This window comes from Canis lupus, chromosome 34 (genome assembly GCF_011100685.1).
Source record: "Canis lupus familiaris isolate Mischka breed German Shepherd chromosome 34, alternate assembly UU_Cfam_GSD_1.0, whole genome shotgun sequence".
NCBI lineage: Eukaryota > Metazoa > Chordata > Mammalia > Carnivora > Canidae > Canis > Canis lupus.
In genome coordinates, this window is record NC_049255.1 from 22,021,371 (window position 1) to 22,040,265 (window position 18,895).

At 35.2% G+C, this 18,895-nt stretch overlaps 1 protein-coding gene across 6 annotated transcripts in view; it reads left to right on the forward strand.

Annotated features, from left to right (window-relative positions):
• Positions 1–18,895, forward strand: part of TP63 (tumor protein p63) — a 218,388-nt gene that overhangs the window by 69,622 nt on the left and 129,871 nt on the right. For 4 of the 6 annotated variants that reach the window (XM_038583684.1, XM_038583683.1, XM_038583685.1 and 1 more), the window contains 2 exons: positions 7,269–7,397; positions 8,635–8,767. In XM_038583684.1, the coding sequence (XP_038439612.1) occupies positions 7,269–7,397; positions 8,635–8,767 (262 nt within the window). Of the gene's footprint in view, positions 1–3,182; positions 3,213–5,238; positions 5,393–7,268; positions 7,398–8,634; positions 8,768–18,895 lie in introns of those variants that run through there. The other 2 variants (XM_038583687.1, XM_038583686.1) reach the window with 2 other exon arrangements.

An 18,895-nucleotide genomic window follows, 5' to 3' on the forward strand; every position in this document is an offset into this window, starting at 1 on the left:
TAATTCTGAAGGCTAGGAAATCCAAGATCAAGTTGCTGGCAGAGTTGTTTCTTGTGAGGTTCTGCTTCCTAGTTCATAGATGGCAGTCTTCATTCTCTGTAACCTCACTTGGTAGAAGGGGGAGAGAGCTCTTTGGGTTCCCTTTTATAGGGGCATGAATCATTTATGGGGGCTTTACCATGATGACCTAATCATCTCCCAAAGACCCCATCTCCAAATACTATCAGGTTGGGGATTAAATTTCAAACTATGAAGTCTGGAGAGGACAGAAACATCTAGTACATTGCAGTACCCTTTCTAGGGGAGCTGAGCTTTGTATTGAATGATAGCAAAAGTAAAGATTATGACGTAGGAGAAGATGGTGGAGTACAAGAGGTCATAATTTGAAAAGACTCCTGGCTGAAAAGAAACAACCTGTAGGATATATCTGGCTGAATAATTTGGAAAAGAGCATCTGCCCAAAGGAATAAAAAGGATGAGGGATGAAGTCTGATTACATTTTGTCCAGGGCACAAAGATGAGTGATTGTGAATTCTGAGTCAGAAAGGAGTAGCCGGATAAAAATGCTGTTTGGGGAAGATTGATGATCACACATCAGTTAGGAGAGACTGCTGACAAATGAAATGAGGGGCGTGGGGAGCTTCAGTGGGCTGGAGGTGTGAGAGATGGGGGCTATAATCAGAGAAATCGTTACCTTTAAGGCAGTAATTGGTTAGGATGGAGAGTGAAACAAAAAATATGGGATTTAGAGGATTTGGTACTTGAGAGAAGAAAAGATCACTCCCTCAGCGTTAACATGGGAGAATTGGGATTTTGTTATATACAATAAAGTATTATGGCAGAAGCAAGCTGTGGGCAATCTGATCTTCAGACAGGTGATAGTGGGAAGAGAAAAGTCTTCTGAATATGAAAGAGAAGTGAACTAATCATGGCAGAAAGGAAAATACAAGAGATTTTTCTTAAGAATTTAGTTTATTAGTTCAGTAATAAAATATTTTATTGGTTATGACACTTTGTTGTTCAAGTTGATTATGACACTAAATGCATTTTATCCATGTAAGTTTTTCTTTGCCAGGACTGAAGGTGTCATATGGGTGTGATGATGGGGTGAATATGGAGATAAGGAACAGAGTGGTCATTTTTCAACATGAAGTTAAAAAGGAAAGAATTCTATTTAATGAAGACAAGATGTTAATAGACTTGATTTAGATTGTGTAAGAAGCTTTCCGGAGGTGGACATATCTCAAGCATATGAATAAATTTACTCCTCCAAGGCTCTTGGGCATTGTTGCATGAGATGATGAGACAATTTATTAAAGGGAATCAAGGTGCTCTTTGGCATGCCTAGAACTAAGTATAACAATTAATAATCATAACGGTTGTCATAATAGCAGAGTAAACTGAAAAGATAGGAGCGTTTCCAAACTAAAAATAAAAATGGAATTATGTGATTTGAATGCTCCTGAAGCTAACTAGAAGACTCGTTCTGGGGAAGATTTAGAGAGGTTGGTAGTAAAAGCTTAAGTAAAAATTTGATGGATTGATAGATTAGACAGATGGATAGATGGATATACAGAAGAAGCCAGGTTCAGAGTTTTAAACCACTTTTATCTGAGAAGTGGGGACACTCCCATAGTATTTGAGTGCTCAAGTCTCCTTGGAAAACAATAGGGACCTCAGCCGCCTTTACTTACACTACATTTGAGAGTCAGCTCCCATGAATATTGAGAATTTGCAGAAAGGACAGATATTCTGTTAATACCATGCATTGATCAGTACTTCATTTCCTGCTCATCTGAAGGAAAAAGGATAATTCTTGTGATGAGATAGAATTAGTAGGAAATTTTGTTCTTTCACAAATATCCTCCTATGAAAAAAACCTTCATATTGGTCAAATTCTATAGCGAATGAAAATAAGAACCACATATGTATAATATATATAGTTTAATAAATCATGAGCTCATACAATCTTAAATTTAAAGCCTTGCTCTATCATAAATAAATAAATAATAAATAAATAAATAACAAGCCCAGCTCTCTTATTAACTAGCTGAGTGACCTTGAACAATTTCCTTATCCTCTCTGAGCCTAAAATTGTCATGTGGAAAACTGGAAAAGCAGGTCCAGTGAAGTAAAATCCTATCATAATCAATGGCAATCCTTTCCTGCCAATCACCAGGCAAATAGAACACAAACCCAAATGAATGGCCCATGCTGGCTTTTCTGCCCTTTAGAAGGTCACAGTCCAGTGGGAAATTAGGAGCACAGAAGGTTATGGCAGAAGGTAAAAATTAGACATTGAAGGTGTTCTATTTCTGGGATGGAAGTACAAAAACTTTCAAAGGAGCAACATGCATGTCTCACTTAATACTAAATCCCTCACATCGTCTTTCACATAATACTCAATATATTTATTGTCGAGCCCTTTGCACATAAACCTTTGACTAAAATACATTATTAGATGAGGGTAGCAATAAATTCACAGAGGGTTTTTTTTTTTTTTTTAAATCTGAGCAATTTCACTGCGTTTTTTTCAATGGCTTTCAAGAACACAGATAATAGTACAACAATTAGAAAGTAATCAGTTTTGGGTATTTGCTTTTAACATAATTTAATTTTAAGTTTAATATTTTTAAATTTATAATAATGGCTGTGTTTAACAACTGGCTTGGAAAATTCTAGAATATTGAACATTCTGCTTTCATTAGCCAATATCCTAGCACATCAATGGATCTAGGCTAAATTCTTCAGGTCTAGGCTAAATTCTTCAGGTAGCAAGACTAGATGGTCTTTTATTTTTAAGATTTTATTTATTTATTCTTGAGAGACACAGAGAGGGAGGCAGAGACACAGGCAGAGAGAAAAGCAGGCTTTCCCCCAGGAAGCCTGATGTGGGACTCAATCCCAGGATCCTGGGATCATGACTGGGATCACGACCTGAGCCAAAGGCAGATGCCGAACCACTGAACCACCCAGGTGCCCCAGCTAGGCAGTCTTTAAGGGCACAACCAACCTTGACATTCTATGTGGTTCACAAAGGTTTAGATTCGTGTGTGATGCCATCTTTCCAAGTGTGGGCACAATTAGAAGGGAGAACTCCAGGTATGTTTTCCTGGAATTCCTTGTGCCACATTCTCTCTCTACCAGAGGAATGATATCCTGTCAAAGGAGCCTTTGAGTCAGGAAGCCTAGGAGCAGCCAGTGAGCTTCTGGTCTGCATCACTACTAAATCTTGTTTTATTTTGTTAAGTGGATTAGAAGATGTTTAATCAAATATACTTCTATTCTCATAGTATTAAGTTTGGTTCTAAAGGGGAGTAAGGAGGCTTTAAATACCCAGAAAATGATAAGGATGGGAACTGTTATAAGAGGTCAAGGGTTGGGTAATTCATGATGGTGGTTAGTGTCTCATGCATCAATTTATTTTTCCTGGGCTGTGGTTAAAGACCGATGCTGGGGAAAAAAAAAAAAAAAAGACCGATGCTGAATACAATATAGCTAGGGTGAACTCGTTCTTTTTTAATTTTTAGCTTTTCCATCTATTAAATAAGAAAAAAGTAGGCTGAATGATCTCAGAGGTCTATTAATTCTAAAATCCATCTATAAAACTAAAGTTGTTTGGACTCTGAAATACTAGATTTGGAGATTTTTCAGGAGTGCTGAAAGAAAATGTGTGAGATTTGAGTGGTGACTTCTTGGGCAGAACAGGAATAGCAAGAGGAAATGAGACTGTTAGCAGATACCTCTTGGGGTTTTTAGGTCATTTCTACAGAGTAGGGTTTTGGGGGCGGGGTACATTTTGCTGAGTTAATGCAGAGAGTATAGGAGAGTTAATCCACAAAAAACAAGCTGAAAAGAAAAAAAATATGACTTGAGACTTCCTACTTTTGGGTGTGACTGGTTTGACAAAACCATTTGAACAGAGTGATTGTTCCATGAGTAAATTGATACTCAGATTCACCCAAAGGCAAAGCCTCTGAAGATAGGTAGGATTTACTTCACTCTTCCTGCCCTATGGCACTAGCTGATCTCCTTCCTTCCTTTCTCTCAATAATGTTTTACAACTTTATTCAGAGACTAAGAATCAATTCTGGGTTTGCTCAGGAAAGACCTTGAGGATTCTCTCACCTAGACTCCTGATTTTTAACTTTTTAACAGAACCTGTTTTTCAAATGAAATCTTGCTCAGAACACTAATATACTTAAGACAGGCAGAAGCCAAACTTCGTGGTGTTAAGGAGTGTCTGGAGTCCTACCAGTAGGGCCATTTCTTTATATCTGGTAAATACACTGAGGTACCAGAAACCCTAAAGTACCATGAAACCAATTTGAAAATCACTGATCTATTCCAAACCCCACTCCCATCTTTTGGAATAAAGTCCCCTTAAAGCTTGAGATCCTGGACTGAGGTACAGTAGGGGTAAGGGTGGGGAGGAGCTGTCGCCTAGTTCAGTGTAGCAAGCCTGAGATAAAAGTCAGCTAGGGGAAGATGAAAGGTAATGGGAGCATTGTTTTGGCCCAAGGACACAGAAAGAGAAAGAAAAATTTGAAATGGAGAGAAAGGAGGGTTAATTCAGGTTTAATAGAATTACTTTTGTGTGATACTTTTACAGCTTTAACAGGCCTTTCAAATATACTATTTAATTAATTCAATTCAGCAAGTATGTCCTGGATACAAATTATGTATTTGATCTAATCCAACCAATGTATTAACTACCAGGCACTGTATAGAAAGCGTGTAGCACATTATTTCGAGAGGGCCTTTCAACCACCCTGTGAAGCAAGCATAGTTGAAGAAAATACGGTGCAGAGGTGAAGTAACTTTACGATGTGTGAGTAGTAGACCTAAAATGTGAACCCAAGTCTGTCACACTTCAAAACCCATGTTCCTTCCACTCTACCGTCAAGGAAGTATAAAACTAAGAAATGCCAGGAGATATGGGCTTTGCCTTCAAGTTACTTAAAATCCTCTACACTTGGTTAATTGTCGAACAAACGAAATAGGATGAGTTAGCATTGATGAGATGTAACAAAAGGCCAACAAAGTTTGGAGAAAGACAACTACATTTCAAGTAAGGGACAAGGAAACGCTTTGTGGGGAGGAAATCACTGAGGACTGCGTAGGCATCTGTGAGGCAACAGAGCAGAGATGACTGTCCCTATGTCACAATCAAGGAAGCTGAAGTTCATGGAGCTGGGAGGCTTGTCCTTTGCAGCTGGTTAGTGGTGACATCAGAAATACAGGGAAGGTCTTTTAGGAGTCGGAGAGAAACTAGAGAGAAAATGTGAACATAACATAAAGTGTCTGACTTAACCTTTTTGCTGATAATTGACTTTGTCCCGGTTTTCTCTGTCCCTAATTCTGCTAGCATTTGATTGTCTTCCCTGGACTGGTATGACCACTTTGCCTATAAACTGATATACTTATAAATCTTTCCTCCACACAGCTTCCAGATTTATTAATATAAAATGTATTCTGTAAGTCTCATGCTTCAAATCCTTTAACACTGCAGAGGTGGATATGCCAACCTCCACGTGTGATCAAAAATTTGTGTAGAACTAAATACACAATATATGCATGTGTGCAAATAAGTACAAGTAAAACTGAGAATTTCTGAATAAGATAAATGGATTGTAGTGGTATCAATATCCTAGTTCTAATATTTTAAGGGTTTTGTAAGTTGTTCCTTACCATTGGGGAAGTTGCATAAAGGGTGTATGAACTCTGTGTATAATTCATTACAACTGCATGCAAATCTATACTGATCTCAAAAAGTTCATTTAAAAATCTTTTGCAAAAACTAGAAGTATCGAAATATTTAAGCTTCTTTGAACATAGCATACAATTTTCTTCTTCTCTCTCTGGCTCTATTTTCTAGCATTCTCTGCCCCAGATCTTACACTATGCTAACATAGAATTGTTTGCAATTTTCTCACATACAACCGAAGTATTTTCCATTTTAGTATTTTGTTTATGTTGTTGCCATAGACTACTCACTCATATCATTATCCTTACCTGGCATAGCTAATTTCTTTGCACTGTTTAAGGCTCTTTCTTTGATCCCTCAGATGAGATGATATACTTTATCTTTGTAGTTTCATAGTGTTATACATACTCTTACTGTATTTATTAGAGGTTTGGTTTCTTGTCTTACCTTCAATACAGTGACCTTCTAGAGAGTGAGATAGTTTTACTTGCTTTTTATTTTCAGTGGCCTTTATTTTTGCTAGTAAATAATAGATACTGTCAATGTGTTAAACTTGAGTAAATGAATGTACTTCTTCATATAGTTTGGAAATTACCAACAATAAATCCAATGCTATTATCTTCTATTATGTAACCAGACCAGAGTATTCATTTGCAAATTTAAGATGATTGACTATCTTAGTACACTATTTATTAACACTTTATGATATTAACAGTAATGATTAAGAGCTTAGTTAATTTCATCCTGGGGTAAAATTAGTCTACTGACAATCACAATGAATCATAGACTGAGATGATCTGTGTAGATAATATGCAGACTTGGAGACAGCTTCACCTGAGAAAGGTATTTTCCTTCATGTATACAGGGATCAAGGTTATTTTTTTTAAGTAAAGGCAAACTTGGGGACCCAGCAACAAAATGGGGCAAACAGAAATAGTATTCATTTGCATCTTATTGAGATGTTTACTTATCCTTTAGTTGAACACAGAATTTTACACTCCAATTAAAAACCACCCACACACACATCAAAGTAAGCTAACCGGTGATTCAAAAAAAAAAAAAAAATCTAGGTTCAGAGGTTTGAGTTTATTGTCCCTGGGCACAATGCTAAGATGGTAGTTATGAAAGGTAAACTTCTTACTGTTTTCTGACTCTCCTTTTAACCTGCTAGAGGCAGAATGGACAGATAATCAGTAGAGACATTTATACAACGGGTTTAATAATAGGTCACCCTGGCTGTCAGACTTAATGAAAGGAATGTTTGTTTTCTTTTTGAAATCTTCAGAACATAGATGCTGGGTAGTGGAAGCGTGGAGTTTAACAACATTATTAGATACAAAAGAATTTGTTCGAGGGTGTGATTATCTGACTTTATGGCAAAATGGGATCCATGACACTACCCAAAGGAACACCAATCACGCAACTTACAAACTTTGCTATGTATGCCTGGATGGTTCTGAAAATTCACATGAGTTTTTCTTGATTGAATATGCTTTGGTTTAAATATTCAATATTGTAAATATGGGAACTATAATTCTAGTTTCATTTTTATTCTCTTAAGGTTCGTAGAAACCCCAGCTCATTTCTCTTGGAAAGAAAGTTATTACCGATCCACTATGTCCCAGAGCACACAGACAAATGAATTCCTTAGTCCAGAGGTCTTCCAGCATATCTGGGATTTTCTGGAACAGTAAGTATCAAATAAGCAAAAAATGTTGTACTTGATTTATTACAAATAGGAAAATGGGGTTTGTAAAAATATTGCTTACTAGGGCATGTTTCTAGAATCAATAAAAATCAGTCAATATTGTTGGAAAAATTTATTTCCTCTAATAGTATTTCTGTGTTCAAAATTCAGCAGAGATTTACTAAGTTTATATCACCAAAAAACCAGTATTCCAAGGTGGTATAATTTTGGAGCATCAGAAGGGCTCTCCTTAAACCATAAGAGACCATAATCATAGGAAACAAACTGAGGGTTGCTGGAGGGGAGCTGGGTGGGAGGATGGGGTAACTGGGTGATGGGCATTAAGGAGGGCATGTGATATAATGAACACTGGGGTGTTGTTTGCAACTGATGAATCATTGAACAATACCTCTGAAACTAATAATACAATATATGTTAATTAATTGAATTGAAATTTTAAAAAGGAAGTAGATGGGGATCCCTGGGGCTCAGTGGTTTAGTGCCTTCCTTTAGTTCAGGGAGTGATCCTGGAGTCCCGGGACTGAGTCCCACATCGGGCTCCCTGCATGGAGCCTGCTTCTCCCTCTGCCTGTGTCTCTGCCTCTCTCTCTTTCTCTCAATCTGTCTCTCATGAATAAATAGATAAATTTTTTTTTTTAAAAAAAAGGGAGGTAGCTTTCCTTCCTAACTCCAAATAACTTCCCTAATGACTCCCTTGATACCCAAAATCTCTTCCTTTGGCTTAAAGACTCTCATCTGCTATTACAATACAAATACCCCCGAGAAGGTAAAATACTAAATTTGGTTGGTCATTTACGCCTTACTCGGAAAATGATTATTGTCTCTATTATTAATATTGAACTTGGGTAAGTGAATAAATTCAGGGAAAGATAAAAGAAGAGTACTTGGCACACTAAAGGATAGGTTATAAAATAATACTTATAAATTGAGTATAAAAATACTCAATTCCTGATATGTCCTTTCTCTCCCATGTTCCACCCAGCAATTTTCTGACAAGGGCAGGGATCACCGATTCCCATGGTACCAATAGGACATAGATTTGAACTGTCTGAGAGGATACATTTGGCATGTGGTTGAGCTACAGTCCAAACCTAGAGTTTCTGAGTCCAATCAATGAGCTTTGGCAACTTTGAAACATATAGCTCATTGTTATCAACTGGGTACTTGTGTTTTAGTCCCATTCCCTGCCTAACATACCTTTGTTTGTCCTTGATGGTAGGCCCATATGTTCAGTTCAGCCTATTGACTTGAACTTTGCGGATGAGCCATCAGAAAATGGTGCAAGAAACAAGATTGAGATTAGCATGGACTGTATCCGGATGCAAGACTCGGACCTCAGTGACCCCATGTGGGTGAGTGGCAGGAGCTTTTCCTTTCATCTGTGGGCCATGTCCATCTTGAATGGATAAGACCATTGGGCAGAGAGTCAATGTGGTCAGCAGAGAGAAAATTAGGTGTTTGTGGATTTTGTGTCTTCTTCAACTCTTCTTTACTATATATGTTTCCACTGGTGTGAGGAAGGTGGGTTGGGAATAATCCCTTACATTCTTTATCTAAATCGTTCCTTGTTTCTATTCCAACTTGGAGTGGATGATACCAGTCCACGGTTTTACAGGAGGTAGAGAGAGTCAGAACCAGAGTCTAGGTCTGAATTTTATCCAAATTCTATACTACGGCAGACCCTTCTCCCATGGAACTATCCTTCTTAAATAAAGGAGGAAGAAGTAAATTCAATGTGAACACACAGATTTAAGTACCTGGTAACAGAGTTAGAGGAAAGAAGGTAAGTAATGCATAAAATAGTATTTTTGGGGGGTGGAGCTTTGCCACTGAGTCACTCATGACTTCAGGCTTCAGTTTCTCATTATAAAGGAGACCAGGAGTGTAATGGGCTAGTAATAATAAAACACTTTTCTGAAATGTCTAGATGAAATTTTCTGTATTTATAGAATACGTAGTACTGGTGGGCTTTTTTTTTGTCTTGTCTTTTATTATTCTTTAGAAATTATTATTCATTCACCATACAAATCCTGCTGCTTTTTCTGTAAAAAAAAAATATATACACACACATACGCACACACACAATTCAAACAAATCCTTCTAGAAAAATAGAGGGAAGAAAGAGCTAGGAAAAAAAGGTGATTTCATAGATCACATGTGGACATGATTTTGAACATCGCTTTAAAAAGACCTTGCCTTTCTTGTCTGATAGAAGATTTTACTGGAATTTTCACCATCTATATATTTTTCTAATCTGGATTGTACTATTTTTTTTTAATATTGAGATAAAGTGTGTCAGGACAGGGAAGAGGAAATATCCAAAAATATAAAGTTGCAACTTTGCAAATGTACTTATGTTTTGTCACTAAATTGTTAAAAAAATATTCTTCAGTGGCCCCTTCCATTCTAATACCAATACAGTTCTCAATGATCTTTGAGCTAGTGAAAGGAAATGGATGGATAAATCCAAGGAGCAGGGCAGGTCACTTAAGGCCTTATAATGTATTACAATTAAACATAAGTAGTGGTAAATTCTGATTCGACAGTGACTTTGAAATTAGGATATTTCCAACTCACTTAATAATATCACCTTTGGATAGGTAGCACAAGCCTAGGCAAACCTATCTTTTTATATTCTCTCCAGGGATTTTCTGTTCTAATTCCTGACTTCATAAAAGCAAATTAATTTATATAAAGCTTACAATGGAGAATCAAGCCTTTTTATTTACAGTTTCTACTATAATTTCACATACTTTCACACACTGAAGCATATGGTTTCTTAATGTGCCATGCCCTGTTTTACCTTTTATATTATTAGAAATTTTCTCCTTAGGAACATCTTAGTTTTTTGTTTGTTTTTGGTTTTGTTCTCCCCCTCTAGCCAATTCCTATCTATCTCTCAACAACCAGTTTACCCTGTCTTCTCTGGGAAAATTTCCATATCACTATTCACCACCAGTTTGAGTTAGGTACCATCCTCTGAAGCAATCTAGGGTATCTTTTTAGTCCTATTACTTATTATGTTATCATAATATTATCATTGTTTATTTCTCTGTCTCTTGAGGGGACGGGGTCGTATCTTATTGTGCTTAGTATTTGTTACCACAGTGTCATACAATAGACCCTCAGGAAATTGTGCAGTCATATGAAATGAGACTTGGAAGTTATCTAAAAAAGTCAAAAAGCTCTCTTTAAAGCAGTCCTGTCCAAAAGAACTTTCTTTCAATGATGGAAATGTTCTAAATTCTGTACTGTTTAATGCAGTAGCAACTAGCCACATTTTTCCTATGGGCATTTGAAGTGTGGCAAGAGCAACTGAGAAACTTAATTTTAACTTTAGTCAATTCAAAGTTAAATGACCACATGTGGCTAGTTGGTAGAATATTGGGTAGCATGGTTCTAGAATATCTCCAGTCAGAGCACTCTTCTCTCCTTGAACATTCACAACAGCAAAGCTTCCTGTCCCATCCACCTCTTGGATTCCTTCCCTTGTGACTATGGTCTGTCAATGTAGAAAATGTTATGATTTTAGGTAATTTATTCTTTACTTTCACTGTTTTCTCAATTCTGTTAGAAAATACCCAGATTTGCTATCTGAGCAAAAGTTCAGTTATTTATTTATTTATTTATTTATTTATTTATTTATTTATTTATTTTATTTTATTTTATTTTATTTTTAAACTTCAGTTATTTAAAGTCCATTTGGGTGTTTTTAGTCCATTTTTTAGCTTTGGAGAAATCCTAGTGGAGTATCTGAGTAAGAGTCATGGAAGCTATACAATGATGTTAGGGAAAAAGGAAGAATAAGAAGGGGAGAAAGCCAAGACAATACATTGATGAGATTGTCCTCATGGATAAGAGTCTAGCTGAGAATGCACTGCTGTATGGGTTAGAGGCTATTGTTATTTAAGAAATACTGATATTTAAGAGAATTATCCATTTGTACTCAACAATTTTTTCCTGTCAATTATTTATATATATGTACTTGATATTGGTTCTTTGAAATAGATGTTTAATAATGTTGCTAGGATGACTGACCTGATTGAAACTTAGAGTGTTCAATTTGAAATTGATCCAGATTTTCCTGTTATAATTATAAATTTTTGAAACTGCATTTTCTTAAGCATCAATGTTTGATAATTAACATATTTGATATTTCATTTAATATTTCCAATCACTTTGTGAATTTTATAAATTAATAAATCAAAGAAAAAAATAGTTCAATAACTTTCCTAGGATGACGTGTACATTCCACAGCAGTGTCAGTGTCCTATCCATGCTATCGGACTTAATCTTTTCTTTTCTCATTTTTACTACACAGTACTATATTTAAGAGGAATTTGAACTCTATTTCTATTTATGTATCTGTCTCTTCCATGAGCATTAGGATGACTGTGTGGAGAAACCACTTCTCCCCATGAGATGGTCCTATGGTAGAGTCTCCACACTTTTCCTTCTCTGAAGAGGCACAGGTCGCCATCAGTAATGATGGATAATAAAACAGTTGTCCCATTACTTGTTGGCACCTTCAAGCTTGAAATTGTTTACCAGATTAAACTGAGGGTAACACAAAATCAGGAAATAAGACCTAGGAACATTGCAAGGAATAAGGGATTGAAATAATTCAGGAAAAGCTGGAAAACAAAATGAAAATATGATTTTTCCAGTGATAGTTCATTTAGGAACTTAGGAAAGAAATATACAAGTTAAGGGAGAAGAAACTTGATTACATAAGCTTGCTTCTCAATTGCTGTTCTGTTTTTAATCTCCAAAGAAGTGAAATATTGCTAATAAGTTATAGTTTTGTATGAATCCTTTGTTTTCCCTTGTCTTAAGACCATTCCAACACCCTTATCTATGTCCACACGTGGAGGATACATAGATGGGAATATGTAACAATGACAGTGCTCAGCAACGGGAATGGCAAAATGGTAGATGTGGTCAAGATCCTGTAACTAGTGTTCTGGTTTGTAAAGTATTCTAAAAGAATCCTGGTTCTTCAAACAGACAACTGCTGCTACTTGGTAGCATATTTTCACTTTCCTTATGTATATAGGTTAATAGCTAAATAGTTCTAAAACTCTGCACATAAATTACTTTCTCTTTGCATATGGTATTTTTAAAATACGGGATTTTCGCTAAGTGTATCCTCACCTTACTATGCAAGAAATATGAATCTGTGGACACAACATGAAACAGCATGTCAGATTATTAAGGACAGAAATCTTGAAATTGAGAATGGCATCCCATTTTCATTGAGATTTAATACAACTTTCACCTTAATAATTAGTCATGAAATGGAATCATGATGTTTTGCTCTGATTATTAAAAAAAAAGGAATTTGAATTAGAATGATTTTAATATCCCTACACAATGAACTACATTGAATAGCAAATGAAGGTTGAATGAGATTTCTCAAAAATTTTTCATAATTTAGCCTATGTTTCCAAGATCCTGTTGGCTTTAGATTCTAATATATTCCTTTGTATCTCACCCTTGCCTTATTTACAAACTGTCTAAACATGCCTGCCATGTCTTCAAGAGGGAGATAGTGACATCAACATTTACATGTTTTCCTGGAATGACTGATGGAAACTATGTAACTTTTATTTTTGCATTTATTGGTCCTTTGTGCTTGAAAGGAAGCCCTATTTAGTTGAATTGGGTTTTTCCCTAGTGATTTGAGTGGCAATTACCTAAAACCATCCATTTTTGTAAATTCTTATTGTAGCATCCCATATATACATGAAGAGTCATCAGTTCTTCAGCTCTGTATCTCAAAAGAGCGGAAATTGTGTTTGTGTTTTGGAAAGGCTTAGGCCACAGCACCAAGCATTTTGCCCTACATTTTAACTGATCCGAGATTTCTATAAGATTTCAAGTATATATACTAGATCTAGCCACAAGCATTTCCTTAGTACTTTTCTGTAAGCTATGTTCTTTGTGATACAGATGAAAAAATCATGGTCTCTAGCTTTGAGAATACCATAATATATCAAATGAGCAAATGTGTACAAAATTACACATATGTATGCATTTTTTTAAAGACACACGCAAAAGGAATGATTTATTGTGCCTGAGAAAGACTAGCAATATGTACAGAGAAGGTTATTTTTATATAGGCCTTGAAATATGAGTCAAATTGATCAAAACAGAATGGAAAAGAGGTCCAAGTTTCAGTAACTTTTATGAAAATAATGTATTAAAAACTATAATATAATGCTCAGACATTTTAAAATACAAGACATAAGCGTTTGGCTAAGGAGAAATTTCTAAAGAAAAAAAGAACAAAATAAAAATTTGAAAAATCGATAGCACATGTCAAAGGTTTAATGGCCCTAATAAACTAAATGTTTAAAAATTAATAAGAGAAAGATGAAGTCCCTGCTTTCTGGCAAAGAGTCTAAGTAATTCACAAATATTTAGCAGATAAAATAGTTCAACCTCTCTAATAAAAAAAAATTGTGAATTCCAACAAGTCATAGATGGTATCATAGATTATCATCTACCTGGTCAGCAAAGATTTAAATGATTGACGATATCCAGTGCTGATGATATTGTTGAGAAACAATCTTTTCACTTTGAGCAGGAATATAAATTGATATATTTGGAGGACAATTTTGCCCACTCTAATTTATTTAATTTTAAAGGTAATTACCCTTCATCCATAAGTGCCACTTGTAGGAATTTTTTTTTGCACAACAATTTAAAATATGTAAATAAGTCTACACACAAACATACATGGGTACATATGGACATATGTACAAACACACACATATACGCAGAAATGAAGGCTTCATTGCAGCATTGTTTAAAATATCTATGAAATGGTAAGACCAGATAGAATTTTTTAGGCTTGAAAGTTTTAGATGCAGATAGGAAAGAAACTAGAGTTTAAAGCAAATGAGGGTTAAGCTCACCATTGAGAGATGGTATTAGCAATTATGATGCATGGTCATTTTCATCTTGCCAGTTTTATTGTTCATGAACCCCAGTGTGATTTCTGTGTTTGTGCTTTGTGTGGGGTATCTTTATGTTCTGGGAAAGATTATGTAGAATTGATATTATTTCTTATGAAATGTTTAGAAGAATTTGCTAATGAAATCATCTGGGCCTGAATATTTCTTTTTGGAAAGCTCTTTAATTATAAGTTCAGTTCTGGTAATTGTTACAGAACTATTGAGATGATTTATTTTGTCTTGGGTAAGTTTTCATAAATAGTGGTTTGTAGGGGCACCTGGGTGGTGCAGTTGGTGAAGCAGGAGACTCTTGATTTCAGCTTGGGTTGTAATCTCATGGCCATGATCTTATGGTTGAGAGATCGAACTCCATGTAGGTCTCTGCGCTCAGCATGGACTTTCCTTGAATTTCTCTCTCCTCCCTCTGCCTCTCCCACCCATGTGTGCTCTCTCTTTCTCTGTCTCTCTAAAGTAAAAAAAAATAAATCTTTAAAAAACAGTGGTTTATAAGGAATTGGTTGATTGCATCAACATTTTGAAATTTTGTATGAAGAATTGTTGGGAGTATTCCCTTACTACTTTTAATGTTTGTGGGAACTGTAATATCTTCCTGTTTCATTTCTGATATTGGTAACGTGTGTCCCCTCTCTTTTTCTCTAACAGTCTCACTGAGGGTTATTAATTGTATTGATCTTCCAAAAAGCCAGCTCAGTTTCTTTGGTTTCACTGTTTTTCTCTACTATCTTTCCATTTTCAGCTTTATTATTTCTAGTCTTATTTTCTTCTGCTTCTTTGGGTTTATTTTGCTCTTCTTTTTCAGGTTTCTTAAACTGAAAGTTCTCATTATTGAGTTGAGATATTTCCTGTCTTCTAATGTTAGTATTTATGTTTATAAATTTCCCATGAAACACTATATTAGTGGCATCTCCTAAATGTTGATATGTTGTATTTTTATATTGTTCAGTTTAAAATATTTTCTGATATCCCTTGAGACTTTCCCTTTGACCTGTGTGTATTTATAAGCATGTTTAATTTCCAAGAATTTGGGTATTTTCTGTTATGTATCCATTTCAGACTTCTAGTTTAATTCCATGATGATCAGAAAACCTACTTTATATGATTTCAAAATTTTGAAATTTGTTAAGTTCATTCCATATATCAGTTTATGGTTTATCTTGGCAAATGTTCTGCGGGCACTTGAAAAGACTGAATTCTTCTTTTCTTGGGCAGAGTGCTCTGGAAATGTCAATTAGGGCCTGTTGGTTTATGGTATTATGAAGTTTTTCTCCATCCTTGCTTATTTTCAGGCTACTGGTTCTATTGATTACTGAGAGAAGGATATTGAATTCTTCAACTCCAATTATGGATTTATCTCTTTCTTCTTTCACATCTGTCTGGTTTTGCTTCATGTATATTGAAGCTCTATTTTTAGGTGCATTATTTTTGAGTTTGTTACATCTTCCCGGTGAATTGATCTTTTTGTCATTATATATTTCTCTTTATTCCTGGTAACATACTTTTTTCTAAAATCTCCTTTGTTTTTATATTAATGTAGCCAATTTAACTTTTGAGTAACGTTTGCATGGTAAATGTTTTCTTCATCCTTTTACTTTTGACCCATATTTATCATTATATTTGAAGTGAGTTGCTTCTTGACAACATATAGTTGGTCACTTTTTACCCATTCTGGCCATCTCTATTAATTGGTGTACTTACATCATATATATATATATATATACATACACACACATACAGTGTGTGTGTGTGTTTCTCTCCATTGCTCTTTTGTTTCCTTTTCTCTGACACTATTTAGATCAGTTGGCCTATTTTTAGTATTTCCTTTTAATTATTCTATCTTGGTTTTGGCTATATTTCTTTGCATAATTTTAATTGATTCTTTAGGGGTTGTCACACCCATAATTTCTCATAGTCTATTAAGAATCAATATTTTACCACTTCAAATGGAATGTAGAAAATTTGCCACAATATTGGTTTCATAACCCTCCCGCATGATGTTGTATTTGTCATATATCTATGTACATTGAACACTTCATCAGACAATGCTATAATTTTTTATTTTAACTATCAAGTGTATTTTTTAAAGATTTTATTTATTTATTCATGAGAGGCACAGAGAGAGAGGCAGAGACACAGGCAGAGGGAGCAGCAGGCTACCCGCAAGGAGCCTGATGTGGGACTCGATCATGGATCCCGGGATCACACCCTGAGTCAAAGGCAGAGACTCAACAACTGAGCCACCCAGGCATCCCTGTCAAATGTATTTTTAATGAACTCAAGAGAGTAAGTCTATTTTATTGAACAGGAGGCTATTTATCATTGATGTTGTTCTTTGTTCATACTAAAGTTACAATTCTCACTAAATATAAATCAGAAAGAATAGGAAATTCCATGAACAGTTTTATCAGAATGATTTTTTTCAGAGAACAATAGGTACTTATATGTTCTAAGCAGGACCATAAATCATGTCAGAACTCTAATTTGCTGAATTTTTATTGAATGTTTATAGTTTATAAACATTCCCTCCATACCTCCCTCAACCTTTTCTCTATCCCTGACTATACACACATATGCGTGTACACAGACATACACACACTGACTCACTGTAACTCAATTTGAACCTCATCTCTAGATGATTTTTAAATTGCAGAATTGTGTCAAAGTTGTTTTTGATATGCCAATTGTTTGTCCTCATTTGACAGATTTCTTTCTTTCTATCATCTATCTATCTATCTATCTATCTATCATCATCATCTATCTATCTGAAGAACATACACTGTGAACAAAGTATTCTTCAGTAAGTCTCTCTAGTGAGGCTACAAGGGACTAGTTAACAACATTGCTGAATGGGTCACTCAAAAATCCTAAATTTCCCTCCCTATGTGCCTCCTCCTGACTCAAAAGGTAGAAGAATCCTTGATATGTCATATAAACAGCAATTGCTTTCTGTATGTCTTGGTATCCCAGGCATCTGAGATGCATAATGTCTGCCAACTGTAAATCTGACACCAATATCAAGAGGTCACTTGAAGGAAAGTATCTCTGTTTTCCTTCTTCTCTCTTCCTACTTGATCTCCTTCAGGCTTCCAGGGCGACCCTCACATTGCTACTACCACTCTCTTTTTGCTTCTCCTACACATTCCCTTGTTCCTTTCTGAATGTCCTACTTCTTTCCCATCTCTACTTTCTCCTTGCCGGGTCTTCTAGAAAAATACTATGGTTTAGTGTAGGGAGACTCGATTAGAGGTTGTTTTTTGTTTTTGTTTTTACTTTGATGACTGCATTCTAATAGGATTTTACAGTTTATTACTTTAGAATTATGACATAAGATTTTTAGTCAGATACACTGTGGTTGGAATTCTGTCTATACCAGTTTTAGCCGTGTGAACCTCATAATCTCTATGAGCCTCTCTTTCCTCATTTTTATGGATAGACAATAACACCTATCATTGGCCTAAGAGAATTGCAATGATTTGTTTCATTATCTGATTTGTTTTCATTCAGAGTTCCTGGCATCTAAAAATATAGTCATTTAAAAATTATTATTTTTGTTATCACTTGTCTGTCTATCATAAGAACTCTGAAATAGGTGAATATATATTACCTTTCATAATAAAATACAGATTAGTAATTGCTCTGGTTATAAAAGCAATGCATACTAATGCAAAAGAACTTTAGAAGGAAGTATCAAAAGCATATGTAATCTCTATTTGGTGATAAAAGTTATAAAACTTTTAGGTTTTTTTTCCAGTTTTTTCCTTGAAGAAACAGATTCTATAAGAAGTATTTGGATCATGTCATATATAAATTTATAATCTACTTTTTTTCATTCAGTGGTGAACATATTTCTCTTATTCACTAATCTTTAAAACAACTTTAATTGCTATATTATGTCATTACATAGATGTACAATGATTTATTTAACTGTTCTCTTACTCATAGATTTTTAAGAGGAATATTTATATAGAAAATATTTTCTTGTGCTGGATCTTAGAAGTGTAATTATTAAGTAAGATTGTATGAACACCAGTGTTACTTACTTATTATCAAATTTCTTTTCATGAGTTTGTTTTCTTTTCAATTTATACTCCTACAACTGTGCAAAAGTGTCTATAAACTTTAAATTTTGGTTAAATAATCTCTTCTTTAAACAATGCAAATACTTCTAGGTAACTAAAGGAGACTCTAGGCATTTGCACATAGAAGGGAAAGAGTCCCTCTCAATATACCTTTGATTGCAATCTGTGGAAGGGATGGAGTTTTGACTGGAGATGAGTGAGACATTTTGGAGAATGGAGCATCTGTGAGTGGGGTGAGCAGGCCTCATTGGAATGGAAACAATATGAAGAAAGAGGTGGAGAAAGAAGAGTGCACAATGTATTTCCAAGCTCTCCCCTAGGATTAGCCCTGAACATGAGAATGCACATAACCTTTTCTCCTATCTGTGTAGCACTTCTTAACTCTTGCTCTTGGGATCTTTGCTACTCTTACTTCTTGGTTACC